The sequence below is a fragment of the Daucus carota genome, chromosome 6 (genome assembly GCF_001625215.2).
Source record: "Daucus carota subsp. sativus chromosome 6, DH1 v3.0, whole genome shotgun sequence".
Taxonomy (NCBI): domain Eukaryota; kingdom Viridiplantae; phylum Streptophyta; class Magnoliopsida; order Apiales; family Apiaceae; genus Daucus; species Daucus carota.
This window is the reverse complement of record NC_030386.2, coordinates 9,770,196-9,786,355: the sequence shown is the minus strand read 5'-3', so window position 1 is coordinate 9,786,355 and position 16,160 is coordinate 9,770,196. Positions and strand designations below refer to the sequence as shown.

Sequence of the window (16,160 nt, the reverse complement as noted above, 5' to 3'; positions counted from 1 at the left end):
TGATTGTTGATGCTTTTGAGCGTAAAACTCATCTATCACTTCATCATCAATATCAACATCTGCCAGTGATGATCTATTTGGAGATGGACCTATAACTGAATCAGTGGGATGTGAGCACTCGAATGGTGAAGCAGATAGTAGGTCAAGTTTGAACCCTTTTGAAGATTATAGAAACTCCGGCCTTGATCTTGCTAATGCAGTTGAGAAGGTGTTGGCACCTGTTAGTTCTATGTCAAGCAGAGTGATGCTGCCAAATGGCACCTTAACATCGACAAGTGAAACATTAGCCGAATCCAATTCCTTCCAAAGGACTGCTGCTGCAGGTCACTCTTTGTTTCAAGAGGACGTTGAATTCGTAGGGGCTGAGTTAGAGGGTACAGAGAAAGCAATGCAACAGGCTTTCAAGGAGGGCATTGTTGGCGAGGCAGGGCCATTGAAGAGGAATATCATCCCAAATATTGTAGCCGAAGAGAATTCAGATGACACTGGAACAAGAATGAAGGAGTTTAATGATGCTAACCACTGGAGGGTTGATCAAGAGGTTGCAGTGTTGGAATAAGATTTGGTTATTAACGTTTGGTCAGTCGACCTCTCAAAGTTTTGATATGGTAGCAGGAACCACATTGGTGATTTCACTGATCTCATGCATCAGACATGTACAGTATATGTTTTGTCCCAGTGTTGGGATTAGGCTTCTTATAGGTTGTGTTTTACAGTTGCTGAATAGCTGAGAAGTTATCAAATTATTAAAAACTAGAGAAGGATTGTGTGCCTCCTGTTGCAGGTGTATAATAATCACAAATTAGTCTTGATGAGTTGATATAACTTGATAGAATGGAGATGAGTTTTAAAGCTAGTTTCTGCAGAAGTGGGATTTAAAGCGGATACTAGAAAGTAAACATATTTCTGGGTTCATATTTTCTGATTGTTAGTTGGTAGTTATTACCAGGTCAGAAATTTTCTATGTTACAGCACAAAATAAACCATACAGAACTAAAAGCATAAACTTGGTGTTCCTCTATTCAACTGCTTAGTTCTCGACATTAAAAGAATTGAAAGCAACATATCAAATGGAAATTATGTCTGCATGAAAAACCATCCGAGGAATCAAGAACCATGAGAGCTGAGCTTTTCGACAATAGCACCAAAGAATAGTTTGACATGAATAACAGGGAAATCTAATATCTGAAAGCAATCATGCGTCTATAACCAAGTTTGCGCCCTTCATCTCATGCTTTACTATTTTCTATTGAATATTCTAAGCTGATGCATCTATTTCTTTTTTCCTTCCTAATGCTAAAAAGCTTCAATTCAGATTTGTACACAGTTGAACACAAGACTGACACATGAAAATAAGAGTTCCCTAATGAAAACATTAGCCTCTACTTCCTCATATGCAATCGAACAAGTAACTACTCATGGGAACAAACTCTATTGGTGGTGACCTTGCAGGAGGGTGCTGCTCAGGAACTAAAGCTTCTGGAACAAAATTGCGGTCAACTTGTGCAACATGCAAGGGAAACAATTCTGCCTGTGATGAATATGTTGCAGGGTGCATCTGTGGCACAGAAGATTCCTGGATGGATTTGTTCCTCATCTGTATAATCCTTCTGTGGAAGTTTGAATGCACTGATGGAACAAAAGTAGGGCTGGCTGCAGGACGATACTCAGGAACGAGACGACCGGCACGATAACGAACTCCACATGCATTGCAAAGGGTGTTTGGCCCTTCTGGTCCGGCCCTCCATTGTGGGGTATGCGTCACCTGACAATGGGAGCATCTTCTGCCACTTACAGTCTGATTAGAACAATATCCCTTCTCCTCTATGGCATCTGAGGTATGTTTCATTCTCTTTCTCTTCTTCTTCTTAACTTTCTTGTTCATTGCACTATCAGGAGTTGAAAGAGTAATCAAATGCCACTTGCAGGTAGTTGAATGTCGTGGGCGCTTCGTTCGAGTTCGGACTGGGATGAAAAGTTCAGGGCTGCTTGATGTGCTTTTTACTCTTGAACCTGAGCTTCGGCTATCAAGGACAGAAGTTGGGCTTGGTGCTTGAAAGCCGCTTGATTCTTTGAAATGAGAATTTCCATCATTCTGAAAGGATTTACAATTACCAAGGCGCCGATATATTAAGTACACATACAAAACATACTTGTAATATATGATTCAAAATCTGTAGGTTAAACCGTTACAGTAGCAACAATACTGGCATCACCCATAAAATATGCATACCGATGTTAAAAGAAAACAATACCAAATTGATCAATTTGTGGACGTCCGGTATTGCTATGTATATTATGGATTGAGCATTAGATGCAAATGAATGCAACATGCACCATATATGATCTACAAGAACAACATAAACATAATGCCGATACTTAACTGATAATCATGCACACGAGAAACATAGATACAGATACACATAACGGTTCCAAGTGTAAGAAATCATCAAAGGTTAGTCAACTTGGTGCTCATACTATCTGTCATGTAAGTCAAAAAACGGGTGAATTCACTTATCAAAGGCCACAGCCTTCTCCGTTTCCTATATAACAGTCACTTACAAATACAGCCATCTCACAGTGCAATTTACTGCATGCTACCCTAAAAAAAAAAAATAGATGTTTCGTCCTTCATAACACTCAGCAGTCAATAAAATTGCTTGGATCATTAAATTCCCATGCCAAACAAAACCAAACAACCTGCAAAAAAAAAAGACGAACCTGGCAAGTTCCCTGAAGAACATCCAAAGGGATTGGGCCAAGGCGTTGAAACAAAGCTTCCCAGTCTTCTACACCAACACTATTCTCTTCCTCTTGTTCGAAATTTTCGGGTAAATCCGAAAGCAAATTAAGAAAATCAGCATCAACGTCTGTCACTCCATTATGAAAGTATCCATCCATCATACAGTTACAATTCTGAATAAAAAAATTAACAAATTTATCAGGTAACAGGATGCTTAATGTTTTCAACACGTGCAAACAAGCCTCCCACCAGACACAAATAAACATGAGTGCAACAACATATATATAGATATATTTTAACGCGTCTTTGACTTGTATTGGATAAAGCTTTTTGTTGAAAATACTTAAGTATTAAGATTCTAATCCACGTAAAAAAAGAATTTATATATGGGAATTTGAGTAGGAATCAATAGATGATATTATAATTATCCTATTCAAATTTGAAATTTAGGAATATACCATTCTTTTATCCGTTTTTCTATGGTGTGCCTATGGGCATACGCTAAGCGCGGAAAATTTTATATTTTGAATCATTTTGATTGGCTCCTATCTCAGGATAATAGTGGACCCTCTGCAAATACACCAACCACACCAATCAAAATCTCCCAAATACAAAAATTTCCGCGCTTAGCATGTGCCCATGGCACACACTAGCCAAACCGTTCTTTTATTATCTGCGGGAAATTAGGAGTCACCATTTAATCTCTTATTACTTCTTTTTATACTACTATAATAATGTAAAAAAAATAATATACAAATAATAAAAGAAAAAAAATATTATCCGAATAAGTCTTGGAGAAAGATCTAGAAGGTTAAAGCAGTCAAAAGCGTGTGACTAATAAAATGCTTCTTCCAGTAAAATTAAGGTGAATATTATACTAATTTTTAATAGGAGTGCATTAAGAAACGGCTACGACATCGTTTGACTTGAGCTCACTAAGGCTATTCTATGTTGTGTTTTTTTCCCAAACTTGTCCTGGAGAGACAACCTATGTACACCCACATAAACCCCTGAGACTACATGAGTATGCGGAAATGTTATGTAGATTGATGGGTTGTGTTGGATTTACATGGAGAACAAAACCCCGTTCTGTTATGAATTTCTCAGTAGCAGAAGAGAGTGTGTATATGTGCCAAACAGAGTATGTGTGTGTGTATGGTGGGTGAAAGGGAGGGGTTTTGCAGCGAGAGAAAGGGTTTTGTAGTGTAGAGAGAGAGAGGGAGAGTAAAATAGATTCTCGACGGAGAGAGAGAGAGAGGGAGGGGGAGAGAGAGGGAGGGGAAGAGAGAGGGAGGGGAAGGGAGAGAGATGGAGGGGGAGAGAGAGGGGGGAGAGGGAGAGGGAGAGGGGGAGAGAGAGGGAGGGGAAGAGAGAGAGATGGAGGGGGAGAGAGAGGGAGGGGAAGAGAGAGAGATGGAGGGGGAGAGAGAGGGAGGGGAAGAGAGAGAGAGGGGGGGGGGGAGGGAGAGGGAGAGAGAGGGAGGGAGAGAGAGAGAGAGAGAGAGAGAGAGAGAGACGAACCTTGAGAATTTAGGCTAGTGTGGATAGCAGGTGTTGTTTTTAGGTGGCGGCCATGAGAAGAAAAACCTGTTTCAAAACCCATTCCATTCCATTGTGAACGAAGAAAAGTGAAAATGTTGGTGGAAAGTTAACGAGAGAGGGGATAAATGTAAAGTCTCTTTTTTATCTCTTTTGTCCACGTATACAGTAAATTACTTTGCGAGTGTCTTTTTGTTATGATTATAATTATAATAATAATATTGGAGGGTTTTACAGGGGAGGCAGGCTACAGCCCACCGCTGCTACCTACTGGGCCTAGGGTCACTGCTTTACATTACTCATATGGGCCCATATTTCTTGCTGTGATTTTTGGACCATAGTTCTCATCTCATAGTCCAAATATTTGGCCCACATATCTCACTTTCACCTCCAGCCCATATCAATAAATATCTGGCCCTGGCATATACTCTCCGCCACATGTAAGAAGACTCTGTGTAGCTTCTTCACCATAGATGAACTGCGACAATTAAAGAAAAAATGACAATTCTTATCAGCTCTATTTTTGCCTTTTGGATTTTATACTTGTTTTCTTCACTAGAAAATAAATATCTTTCTCATTTTTCTGGGCAAAAACACATGGCAGGGTTCAAAAACATTATATTTTTATTCCGAAAAAAATTAAACTAATTTATGAAACTATGCCTAATCAGAATCTTATAACACGTGCTGAGTTCCCATTCCCAAAGTAAAGAATGACCGAGGGAGTATCATTAAAACAAAATTTCAACTCAAACCAATTGTCAAATCCTGCTAACAATATACTCCCTCCGTCCCGATCATTTCTATACAGTTTCCTCTTTGAGACGTCTCATCATTTCTATACATTCCTAAAATAGCAACTTTTAATAATGTAAAACACTATTACACCAACTACTTTCTTCCACTATCTTCATTTTATAATAATATAAACACTGTTACACCCACTACTTTCCCCCACTATCACACATCTATAATTAAATATAAATAGGTCCCGCCACTTTACTCACTTTTCATCTAACTTTACTCATTTTTTACACTTTTTCTTGGTCTCCGTGTCCACACCAAAGTATATACTACCTATTGGGACGGAGGGAGTACACAACTACTAGGAATAAAACCTCGATCAATTAATAATTCACTATAAACTATTTGTTGCAATATAATAACGACAGTATATTTTTAACATCAATTAATTAATAATCTCGATAAATAGTTTTAAAAGAATAAAATAAAATAATCTCGATAAATAATAAAATTTCATGAGCCGGCCGTTATTAATTTATAAAAGTTGTTGTTCAAACTCATTTTCAAGCTCTACTTATCAGTTTATGGAATGGCTTATACATGCATCACATAATGGATCAAGTAAAGACTTTGAGGCACGAATAATGTGCTTGTGGATCATCTCTTCTTTCTCATTAAGTAACCATAACATATTACAATCGAGGTAAAGAACATAGATTATGACCATAATAGGATTACCTGCTCTCAGACAAAATTCCCTTAGTTGGCTATAGAAAAACAAAGTAGATGGACCAAAAACAATATATTTGGGACCTCCTTCCATTGCTTTCTCATAAAAGCTTGCATTAGCATCATTTTAGTGTCATATTTTTATCTTTGATTTTTTTCTTCTGGCAATTACAATTAGTAAAAGAAAGACGAGGAGCGTAATGGTGGATATAAAGGCAAATTTCCAGTAAACGGCGCCAAGTGGAGATGTAAACTTAGTCTCCTTCGTGTCCTGCAGTTTATAGGTTTCCTGCAGTTAATAAAATGAAAACTTCAAACATTAGACAATCATCCATACACACTAGTAATAACTTGAAGCAAACAAGAAAACAAGGCAATGCAGAGAACTCATCAAATAATGTGGTCTATGGTTATGCTAAAATGTTTTATCACTCAGACCTTAAATCACTCAAGTAGATCTGACAGCGACTTAACATAGAGAAGTAACCATATGTATAAGCATATCAATGTTCATTTGCATTCACTAGGCAACATTAACAATACAACTAGGAAATTTAAAAGCTTGTGCTATACTCATACTGGGTCAGTCATTTCATGTAATATGATACTTTTATCATCAATCAGGATACAACTTATGTTTTTTCTTTGAACCCATACTGTTGATATTATCTTTTTCTTCTCCAACTCTAAACCCCTCCATATCTTGCTTCTATAAACCGGCACACCACATTCACTTCTCCCTAGCTCTTATCTCTATCTCTCATGAACCCCGGGTAAACATATTTTAGTCAGAAACTCATTTTTGACAACGAAAGTTGTCTCTTCTTGGAGTTTACAAAGATTATCAAGTATTCAATTTAGCATCCAAAACTAGTGGGTGGCATACTGGCATGTACTATAGTTGACTGAGATCTTGTACAAGTTAGTCTGGAGGAAATTTATCAGCTCCAAGGATCAACAGGTAAGTTGTTCCTTAAAGATGCTTAACAATGAACTAGGGTGTGGTCAGAGCTCCTTTGCGATCTTAATGACATTCAGAGGCTTACAGAGAGAATTTTTTGGCTGCTTTACGGAAATGATTAAACTTTCCACAAATTTTATTATCGCTGTCCAAGCAATTTGACATAAGTACATTATTTCAGATGGGTTGGACTGTTGGCCATTTAGTTGCTCGAACAGAAGTGCAAATAAATGTAAACTAATATGCAATTTACTCTTTTATCTTCATAATGTTGCTGTAGTAGTAGTGTAGTAATGCATGTAGGAAAGAGTTGAACCACAAACCAAGACCTGTGTAGAGTTTGAGAGGGGGGAACTTACAGAACTGGCTAACTTCAGCACCATATGTCTATGTTGCTTTGCGAATATGTCCTGTGCATACTTGTACAGTTGCACGTCCAGATTATTAAGTGAAGTGATTTCCTGCAGTACTAGCTCGGGAACATGCAGACGCTCCTGACAATTTTCAAATTTTAGCAAGGAAGGAACTTAATTATTAAATATATTTGTATCTAGCAGATCAAGTCTAAATGTGTATCACTTCCCAATATGACACAAATTGCAGCTGCGTGGACAAACATTGGCATTGAACCATACCTAGATCTCTCTCTCCTTGCCTTCCAGATAAAAATTTACAGCATTGCAACTAACTTTATTATCGACATGCCAATTAAATTAACTCATACAATCTAGATGGTAAATGTCGATAATAATTTCTGAGAATAATAGTGGAGCATTCATTTTCATAATAATAAAGGTAAAACTGTTATTTAACATGATCACAGAAGATACATCCATGGATTCTGATAAGATATGATAAGCATGGACGTGGCCTCAAATAATTTACCATCTTTGTTCTATCATACTTGCTCCTCTTTGAGCTTTATAATGCTTTTCATATGCACATTCGATGAAAGTTTTAGAAATTGACATTAGCCGTATTTTTAAGAATATTAAAGAACAATATTTTGACCTACTACATATAACTTCTAATTTCATCTGCAAAGCCCGAACTAGGGGAATTCAAGTCCTTTCGCCTTAAGGTAGCTTTTTCTTTGGCCAAGTCATCCAAGTAACTTTTTCCATCGTAAGCTCATGCAACCATTTCTTGAAAGGAAAGCTCTTATTAGAGCAATTAATATTTAGAGTCACTGGAGAACCACTTGGCGTGAGAACGATATACACTACAAGTACAGAAGCTTAATGCAGAAGCTTAACTTCTTGCATAACTATCTATTTTTCCAGCTACACTATGCTTTTATTCTATTTTCTGTACATCGATTTATAATTGAAGTACTAAGTCAAACCTCGCCTAGTTTCGTCAGGCAATTCTTTCCGTCTCCGAAGTACTAAATTAAATCTTTCAACTAAGCCTTACCAAGAGCATAGCTGCATGGCCTCAAACTTTTCCTTCTGCACTTGCTTTATATTGTATTCAGCAATATTTAATGCCATACATTCATCAAAATTATATTATAAGGGAAAATATAAATATATTTTGATGATATTTTTTCAGGAATTAATTATGAAATCAGTCACTAAAGTCACTCAATAATATCAAGTTGGTGACTGATCTCCATAAGGTCGCACTCGAGTCACCAGAATGGATAAATGATATCATTTTGGTCATTGCCAAAATGACCAAAATGATATCTCATTTATTCATCCTAGCGAGGGAGACCCGTGGAGATCAGTGATTAACTTGATATTATTGGGCGACTTTAGTGACTAGATTGATACTTAACCCTATTTTTTAACAAATTTGCAAAATCAGTGGTTCAGTTGGTTCTGCATATTTGTTACTAAAATTGCTGGCAATATATATTTTGGCTTCTAATATTTCTGAATACCATCTAAACCAGGGCAGAACCAGTAATTCTCATTCAAATCAAAGCTTTATAATTAATAAATAAAAGAAATATTTTCCAGCTCCTTATCCAGGAGATAAATGTCTTACATATATTAAGTTTTCATGACAATAATCTTGTCACACCCCAAGCCTACATGCCTAATCCCTACCGGATTGAACAAAAACCAATCACAGGCGGATCCAAAAGAGCTAGCAACCTTGGTACACATTAATTTTATGTAACATCATTAATTCTAATGCAGGATGTTACAATTTTGGTGAAATTTTACTTTTACATTCTCATTTTCCCAAAGGATGTAAGGACTCATAGAAATTGTAATTGTGACCATCTGAAGAAAAACAATCATTACCTCCTTTGTAAAGTTTGCAGGAGAGATCCTATTCAGAGACATATTCCGTCTTTGTGCTTGAGTTTTACGTAAGCTAGAAACACAGGTCTCATAAGCTTCCATAAGGTTCTCCACAGTCATCTGACATGGTGATAAGGGGCTCTTAAACGGAGCTTTAATATTACATATCATTATTTAGCATACACATTAGATCAAAGGGTTTGTGCTGGGCTTACATTCCCTTTTGTGGCTTCAACTATTTTAGCAGGAGTAATTTGTTTCACCATTTGGTATGAACTACTATTCTGTTAAAATGGCAGTGCACACAAAATCATTATAATTATATATAGTACTTTTCAATTGAAAAGGAATACGTTGCATGATAAGCATCTAGACACATGTCAGTTAAGAGCGAAAGGTTTACAGTTTTACCTGATGAAGCGAAGTGTCGGACTCTGAATCTGGAAGTGAGAGTATTTGTTATGCAGAAAAATGGATTGGTATCAGAATAAAACAATTAATAAGCTTGGAACCCAAGGATTATATCTTACAGTTTATAGATGTCACCCAAAACCTGGAAACTGAAAGTACTGACTAACGACATCTCCAATCCCCAAATATGCTAAAGTTTTCAGAGAAACATCTTTAAATGGCATTAATATTTATTTAACCAGACGACTATGCTGATCAATTAGTAACATGTCACACAGACTTGAACAGTTGGGACCAGAAGAACACATGTCTGTTTTTGATATAGGTGGTCCTCAATTGTCCACTATTCTTGCACTAGATTGAAGTTTCTAGCACCCCTTTTAAGTGTCATCAGAACAAAGTGAAGAAGTTCATGTTATTGAAAAGAAAACACAAGTCCACTTTCTAAAAATAAGCTACCAGTTTAGAGAGATTTAAACCAGGACTGATTAATGAATATATTTGAAATATCACTTGAAAACAGTAGTGAGCCTGCGCAATTGTTCAGATCTTCATATTTTTTCCTCTTTACAATTTAAGCATTTCTTTATTTGACATGAAAATATTCAATCGTCTGTTTTACATATTTAAAACTAGTCAATAGTCATATATTCAATGGTCTGAATTAAATACTAAGCACTTTAACAAATTATTACGATTTTGGGAGAGTCGCTTCTAACATAATGTCATAAGGTTTATTCACGGGTAGCCAATCATTCATCACAATTAATCATGGACACAGATGACGAATGTGTCCACGCCCCACTGTGATCAACTATTCACAAGACGCATATTACATGCATATTTCTGGTCCTTCCCCTATCACCTTGGGATCGATCGTAACCTAATACACCATAAAACTCTCTGCCAGAATGATATGTTTCAAAGTTTTATAGACAAGTCATTATTTCTGCAATTCTGTAACTATTTTGTAGTATTAGTGAATACTGTTAGTCCCGTATTTCATTCAGCAGATCATGGAAGGAGCAAGTACAAACTTGGAATGATTACTTTTCTTACACAATCACATAAGTATTACCATTACATTCCTACTTACATTAGATTCAACTTGTTGCAATAAAAAGGGTTATTGAAATTAATATTTCAGCTTGCAACCGCTCGCTAGCTTTATGTACCTGAATCACTGTCAGTTGTCTGCTCAGCAGTTGAGTTTAATGCCATCAATTGGGAAACTGCTTGTGCACCAACCACATGTGAAAACAATGTGGCAGATTCCTTGTGTTTTTCGGTAAGTCCTACAAACAACATGTTGTCCAACCTCTTCTGCAAAACATGGAAGAGTCAAACATCATCAAGGCACATGTCTTTAGTGTACCATCACCTGACTGTATCCACTGTAAAATAGCATCACATTGTTACCTTGGCAACTTCAAGCACATGTTCACCAAGACTTTGATATTTCACAACACAATGACGCACTTTATGTGATCCCTCTAAATTAGAGCTATTCGTCAACCCTGCAACCTTGTTACGATATTAGTTAGTCAAATATTGCAACATATGCTGCTTATACATGAGAAAGAAGTTGATCTATTAGTAATCAACAACTGCAATATATAAGAATTTAATATAAGTATAATATTCATTTAGTGGCCTCAGTAAAACCCTAAGACTTCGAGAGAGGTGGTCACGAAGCATAGTACATGTCTCAATTTTCCTACCCCATATTATAAATTATAATTTGTTTGTTTATTGCTCTTTGGTGAGATATTCCCTTCAGTAAAAAAGTGCCCCTTGGTGGGATTTTTATGGTGGTCTACTCATGCAAGTGAGGGGGGATGTTATAAGTAGGCTTTAAGGAGAGCTGCCAATACTTAAAACTTGTATCCAGGGGATTCGAGAAGAAATTATTAACACAAGTTGGACACTAAACGCAACACGGTTTGTGCATAAAGAGAACCTGTTGGCAAGGCATGGACCCAGTCCGTAAATAACCCTTGCACTCAAAATCAGATATCCAGAAACCTTGTTCACATAAGGATTTGAAACAACAAGATCTGGCAATATTTTCTTTCTTTAAAATACTTAAAAACGTTCCGGGAAAGGAGAAAGAGAAAAACAATCATTAAGGGAAACGATATACAGTAAAAAGTACATCCCGCTCTAAGATAAAGTGTTGGTTGCAATGACACCACATATCCCTAAGAAAAATTCCTTAGTTATCTCACAAAAGCACAGTATTTAAAGAAAGCAACAATTTTGGAGTATATTATAATAACATTATCTTCCAATTTAATGAATATGTTACAAAAATAGCATGCTGATCATGCAGTTGATTACAAATAACAAATAAAAAATTCAAGTTAAAGGTAAACATCGAGATGATCAAAAGACAATTCTTTTCAGATCTACTCTGGGTCTCTGAGAAAAGAGAAAAATTCCTATATATCTACTCTCCTATAGGGGAAAACTATCAAGACCTAATAGGTATTACCAATGCTCTCATTAGTCTAGAGTCAAATACATTTGAACACATAGCAACTGAAAGTTTTTGGGACTCTGCCTTAAAATACAGGCATATGATATGATACCTGAAAAGTAGCTCCATTATGAATAATGTCCAGAGCGACTGGATTACGAATGTATTCAAGTAATGGCATTACTACATCCTTCATATCGTATGACTGGTTACTTAAAGTATAAGCTGAGCCCTTGAGCTTTCTGGCTTCTCGCTGTAATAAACAAACATTAGGCATATATTCAAATAACACTACCAGAAATGTATAGTACCAATACGCACTGCTATAGTGCCATAGAAATGCATGCAAGCGAGTTGCACATTATATTAGTCCGGCCATTAGAATTCAATACATACCATTAAAAATAATAATATATTAGTGATGAAACTTTTTTAAAGCTTCCAGATTCTAATGGACGATAGTTGTTTCCCAATAACTTCAATTTCTAGTTTAAAAAGAGTTTTAAAAATTTAACCATGATTATTAACACTAACACCAGTCTAATGTTTCCTCATTCAGTGCTATGGACGCAAGGTCACAAATACCCAAAACTTGACCTGCCTTCAAGTGCAGTCTCCATACTAGCACCTGAATGAAATCCAAATATCCCTGAAATTACTATAGCTTATCTTGCAGAAGAAGGTGTTTCCCGTGATTTTCACACCTAAACTGCAACCTTTATCACTGAACTTATTGTAAAATAACCAGGACAATGCATTATGATTTCAGTTCCAATCACTATATAAAGTCAAGGGAGATGCAGAAGCACTTAGCATAGGCTTTCACCAACAAAATTATCTTAGCTTTTTCCAAAGCAGTGGTACTACGGACAAAAGAAAAAACTAGTGTTGAGGATACTGCATGTATTTATATGATATGAATCCCGAAAAATTTTCCTGTCTATCGACATTAAAGCTCATATGAAAAGGACAATACCTTTACCTAAATTAAATTAGTAGGCCTAGCATGTTTTACCATTTAACTCTCTTATCCTCAAGGAAATAGTAATTAACCAAAAAATTTAAAGTAATAGCAGTGCTTGTTTGAAACAATATAATTTGCTAATGAGAGTCAATAAAAATAATAATTATAGAACACTTCTTGCACAAGAAATTGAAAGATAGGGAAATAACAGAATTATTAAGCTTAGATAAAATGATAGTTCTAGACAAAAGTACCCGTGCAAATAGATCCTCTCTCATCCAAGGGACCAAATACTTCCACGGCCATATATCCAGTGTGCTAACTCCAACTTTCTTTGCGCGTATGCGAGAAGACATCCTTGTGACAGATGTTAAGTTAGGATGAACCAAAAATCTAGCTGCTACTTCTACTGAAAATTCATAAGTGCTAAAAATACGGTCAAGTGGGTTCCTCAGTATGGTCATTGCTGAAGTTTTATCTTTAGGAAGTTTGGACATGATGCTATAATCATTATGAGTCGATAACAACTTGCAATCTGCTTTTCTGCAGTAAGAACATTATTAACTTAGCAATGCACTTTAGGGAATATAATTTTAAATAGATAACAAAGTCAAGATCTTTTATATCATCAAAATCATACATCCCCTATCTAGAATAGTAACTATGCTAAACATTTTGTTTATTCAAGCTTATTTAAAGATTACTCGCCCATTTCATGGAAATAAATTTTAAATTTAATTGGGGTCATCCACTTCTCATAAAACAATGGTACCAATAATAGCGAATTTGGTTTGGAGCTAGTGAGTAATAATCAGTTACCAGGTCTTTAATCTCATTTAATTCACATCAGGTGATCAACTTCCCATATAATCAAGAATAAGATGAAATCGTAGGACATACTGACAAGGTTATAACACTAGAAAAACCTTTTCCTTGGTGCCTAAAAGAGTGAAACTGCATGGAAAGCATACTATGGTCGAGAGTAGAAGAACCCCTAAGCCCTAAACAAGGAAAAAATGTCGGTTTTACTAAGCTTTAGGTATATAAGGTTCACACAAGTCCAAATACCAAAAACTGGGAAAAGATTTAAAAATTCAATTCAATTCTATATATCTGGCTATATATATGGGAGACTTAAATGTTAAAGGCTAATTTACTTGAAACTTGCAAGGGCCATCAGTTAAAAATAACAGAAGATGACCCTAATCTAAAGGTGCTTAAAGCAAGGGTATTGTATGGGATAACTAGCCAAAATCACAATATGGGCCTCGAAGTTTCTGTGTGTACCCTTCAAATCTTAAACCTTATTAAACACAACACACATTAAGATTTCTCGATTTCATCAATTAATTGACGTCTCTCGATGAGAAAAGTAAAAAGAACAGGATGAGGGAAATTTTCACTTCAAATTTAAACCTTCATTTTTTGACATATTATTTATTATAATGACTAATGAGGAAGGCTAATGGTCAATGGATACCCCGGCCTTGAAGTTCTAATTAAAGACTTATAGTAATGTTAGCTCACAATTAAACAAACAAGGGACTTACTGTCAACGCCATTAAACTAAAAATGAATAATTATGAGAAAAAATAAATTAAAATGAATGTAATAACAATAAACATAAGAAAAGGTCACCTGGGATTGAACCGCAACTTGTCATAAGAACGAGGGCACTCGAGGGAGCTAGAGTAGAGCTTTTTAAGGAAACTGTAGACATTTGATGTAAATGTGAACAATGTCTTATTCTCTTTTCTACTTGCAAGCAGGGAACACACAAAAATGAAAAATGAAGAAAAAGAAAAAGATAGCATACCATTGAAAATAAGTCCGGCCTCCTGTCCTCGGAATATGAAGGAAAAACAACAAGTCCCGGAGCATTTGCTTATCTTGTTTAACATCGAGGTCTCGAGAAGTATATGCCCATTGCTTGACAGTAGTTTGACAATGCTCAAAATCATTTTGGGTAGAACATGCTTTGTTTATGCTACATGCTGTGAAAAAAAAGTACAATAGCTAAAACAAAGCAACATAAAAATGAATGAATTAAAATGTCAAGAGAGCGAGGAATTGCACATACCCACCCCAATTAACACAAGCAAAGCCAACTTAAGAGGATGATCCATCAACTGATTTCAAATCAACACACTTAAGACTTATATCAAGTGTATATATATAATTGAAACATAATACAAGAGTGTGATTTGTCAGGTAAGGAAGATAAAACAAGGATACAGTAAATTACCTGGGACTGGGAGTGAAGCTGGTGATTAAAAGGACACTTATGTTGCTCTATCTCACTAGTGCTCTTGTTATCATCGTGGGAGTAGCAGCTTACAAGGTACAATAATTTATCAAACGGAGCTGCACAGTACTCAAATCAAACAGGTTCTTTCGTATCAGACTCTCACAAACTTTAAGTCAAACCGTTCAATTCTTGGCTCATCGAATCAACCAACTGTTAAAAGAACATAATGCCATTTGATGTAGCTTTTTGCTATTTCGTGTATCGTTTTGTCGAGGTTAAAATAATAAAATGGTATACGATCTAACGTTTTTCTTCAAAATTAAAAATATTAGATTATCTGGCGTTAAAAAAATGATATTTGGGGTTATTTTCCCCACTTGAACATTATTTGTGTGTTATGTGATATCTATGACTTTTTCACCAAAGAATTGAGGACGCAAAAAATCCAGGTTAACGGTAAAAAAATGGGGGCGGGATTATGTATCCGAACTAAAAGAAATTCACTAATAAAAAATATTTGGGTTGGATTACAAGTATGAATGCAAAAGATATCTCTCATAAGTGTAACTGAGTTATTCCTACGTTTTCTCCAATGTTAATATATATCCTCTTATTAAAAAAGTCCACTTTTACTTTAACTCCTAATTTTACTCCACATACATGCCATTTACTCCACAACTGATGCCACTGCATCCACATTCCAACTTGAATTGCCTCTTAAAAACATGAGATGTTATGCTTGGTCTTTTGCTTATCTAATCACAACGTCTCCTTTGCGTTAATTCCCTTCTCCTTTTGTCAACTTACCTTTTGTCATGTCATTATGACATTCCTTCTCGTCATGTGTCTTGACACCAGTAAATCTAGTACAACAATAGCCCCAAAGATTTATTTAATTTAAAATTAAATAGAATCTTCATAAATAATTTCTTCAATCAGTGTAACATAGTGTGTTGTACTTCAAACCTCGGTCTCCTCATTTTTCTCTTCCCAACACATGTCTATTGGTAGTTCGCTTTTCTAAAATCCTTTCTTATACTATTCACAACTTATACTTTCATCTTCATACATTTTGCTTTTAGAC

General features: G+C 35.8%; 3 protein-coding genes across 5 annotated transcripts; 1 reads left to right on the top strand and 2 right to left on the bottom strand.

Moving 5' to 3' along the window:
• The first annotated feature begins 126 nt into the window (after positions 1-126).
• Positions 127-610, top strand: LOC135147133 (uncharacterized). Its single transcript, XM_064079878.1, has one exon. It carries the CDS (start codon positions 230-232, stop codon positions 557-559), a length of 330 nt encoding a protein of 109 aa, XP_063935948.1. The 5' UTR covers positions 127-229; the 3' UTR covers positions 560-610.
• A 494-nt stretch (positions 611-1,104) lies between these two features.
• LOC108225142 (GATA transcription factor 8-like) lies at positions 1,105-4,363 on the bottom strand. Of its 2 annotated transcripts, XM_017399959.2 has the most exons (3): positions 4,265-4,363; positions 2,722-2,916; positions 1,105-2,095 (listed from the first exon to the last, which is right to left on the bottom strand). In XM_017399959.2, the coding sequence occupies exons 2-3, from the start codon at positions 2,902-2,904 to the stop codon at positions 1,391-1,393; spliced, it is 888 nt and encodes a 295-aa protein (XP_017255448.1). In that variant the 5' UTR covers positions 2,905-2,916; positions 4,265-4,363; the 3' UTR covers positions 1,105-1,390. The 2 variants fall into 2 exon arrangements, with proteins under 2 accessions (XP_017255448.1, XP_017255447.1); XM_017399958.2 differs by lacking the exon at positions 4,265-4,363 and having other exon boundaries at positions 1,156-2,095; positions 2,722-3,106.
• A 1,310-nt stretch (positions 4,364-5,673) lies between these two features.
• LOC108224250 (protein-tyrosine sulfotransferase) lies at positions 5,674-15,279 on the bottom strand. 2 transcript variants are annotated; one of them, XM_017398768.2, is made up of 13 exons: positions 15,074-15,279; positions 14,909-14,957; positions 14,645-14,822; positions 14,467-14,538; positions 13,083-13,371; positions 11,977-12,117; positions 10,805-10,909; positions 10,561-10,708; positions 9,386-9,414; positions 9,190-9,258; positions 8,975-9,094; positions 7,076-7,210; positions 5,674-6,044 (listed from the first exon to the last, which is right to left on the bottom strand). In XM_017398768.2, the coding sequence occupies exons 2-13, from the start codon at positions 14,952-14,954 to the stop codon at positions 5,889-5,891; spliced, it is 1,488 nt and encodes a 495-aa protein (XP_017254257.1). In that variant the 5' UTR covers positions 14,955-14,957; positions 15,074-15,279; the 3' UTR covers positions 5,674-5,888. The 2 variants fall into 2 exon arrangements, with proteins under 2 accessions (XP_017254257.1, XP_017254258.1); XM_017398769.2 differs by having other exon boundaries at positions 14,913-14,957; positions 15,074-15,169.
• Positions 15,280-16,160: the final 881 nt, after the last annotated feature.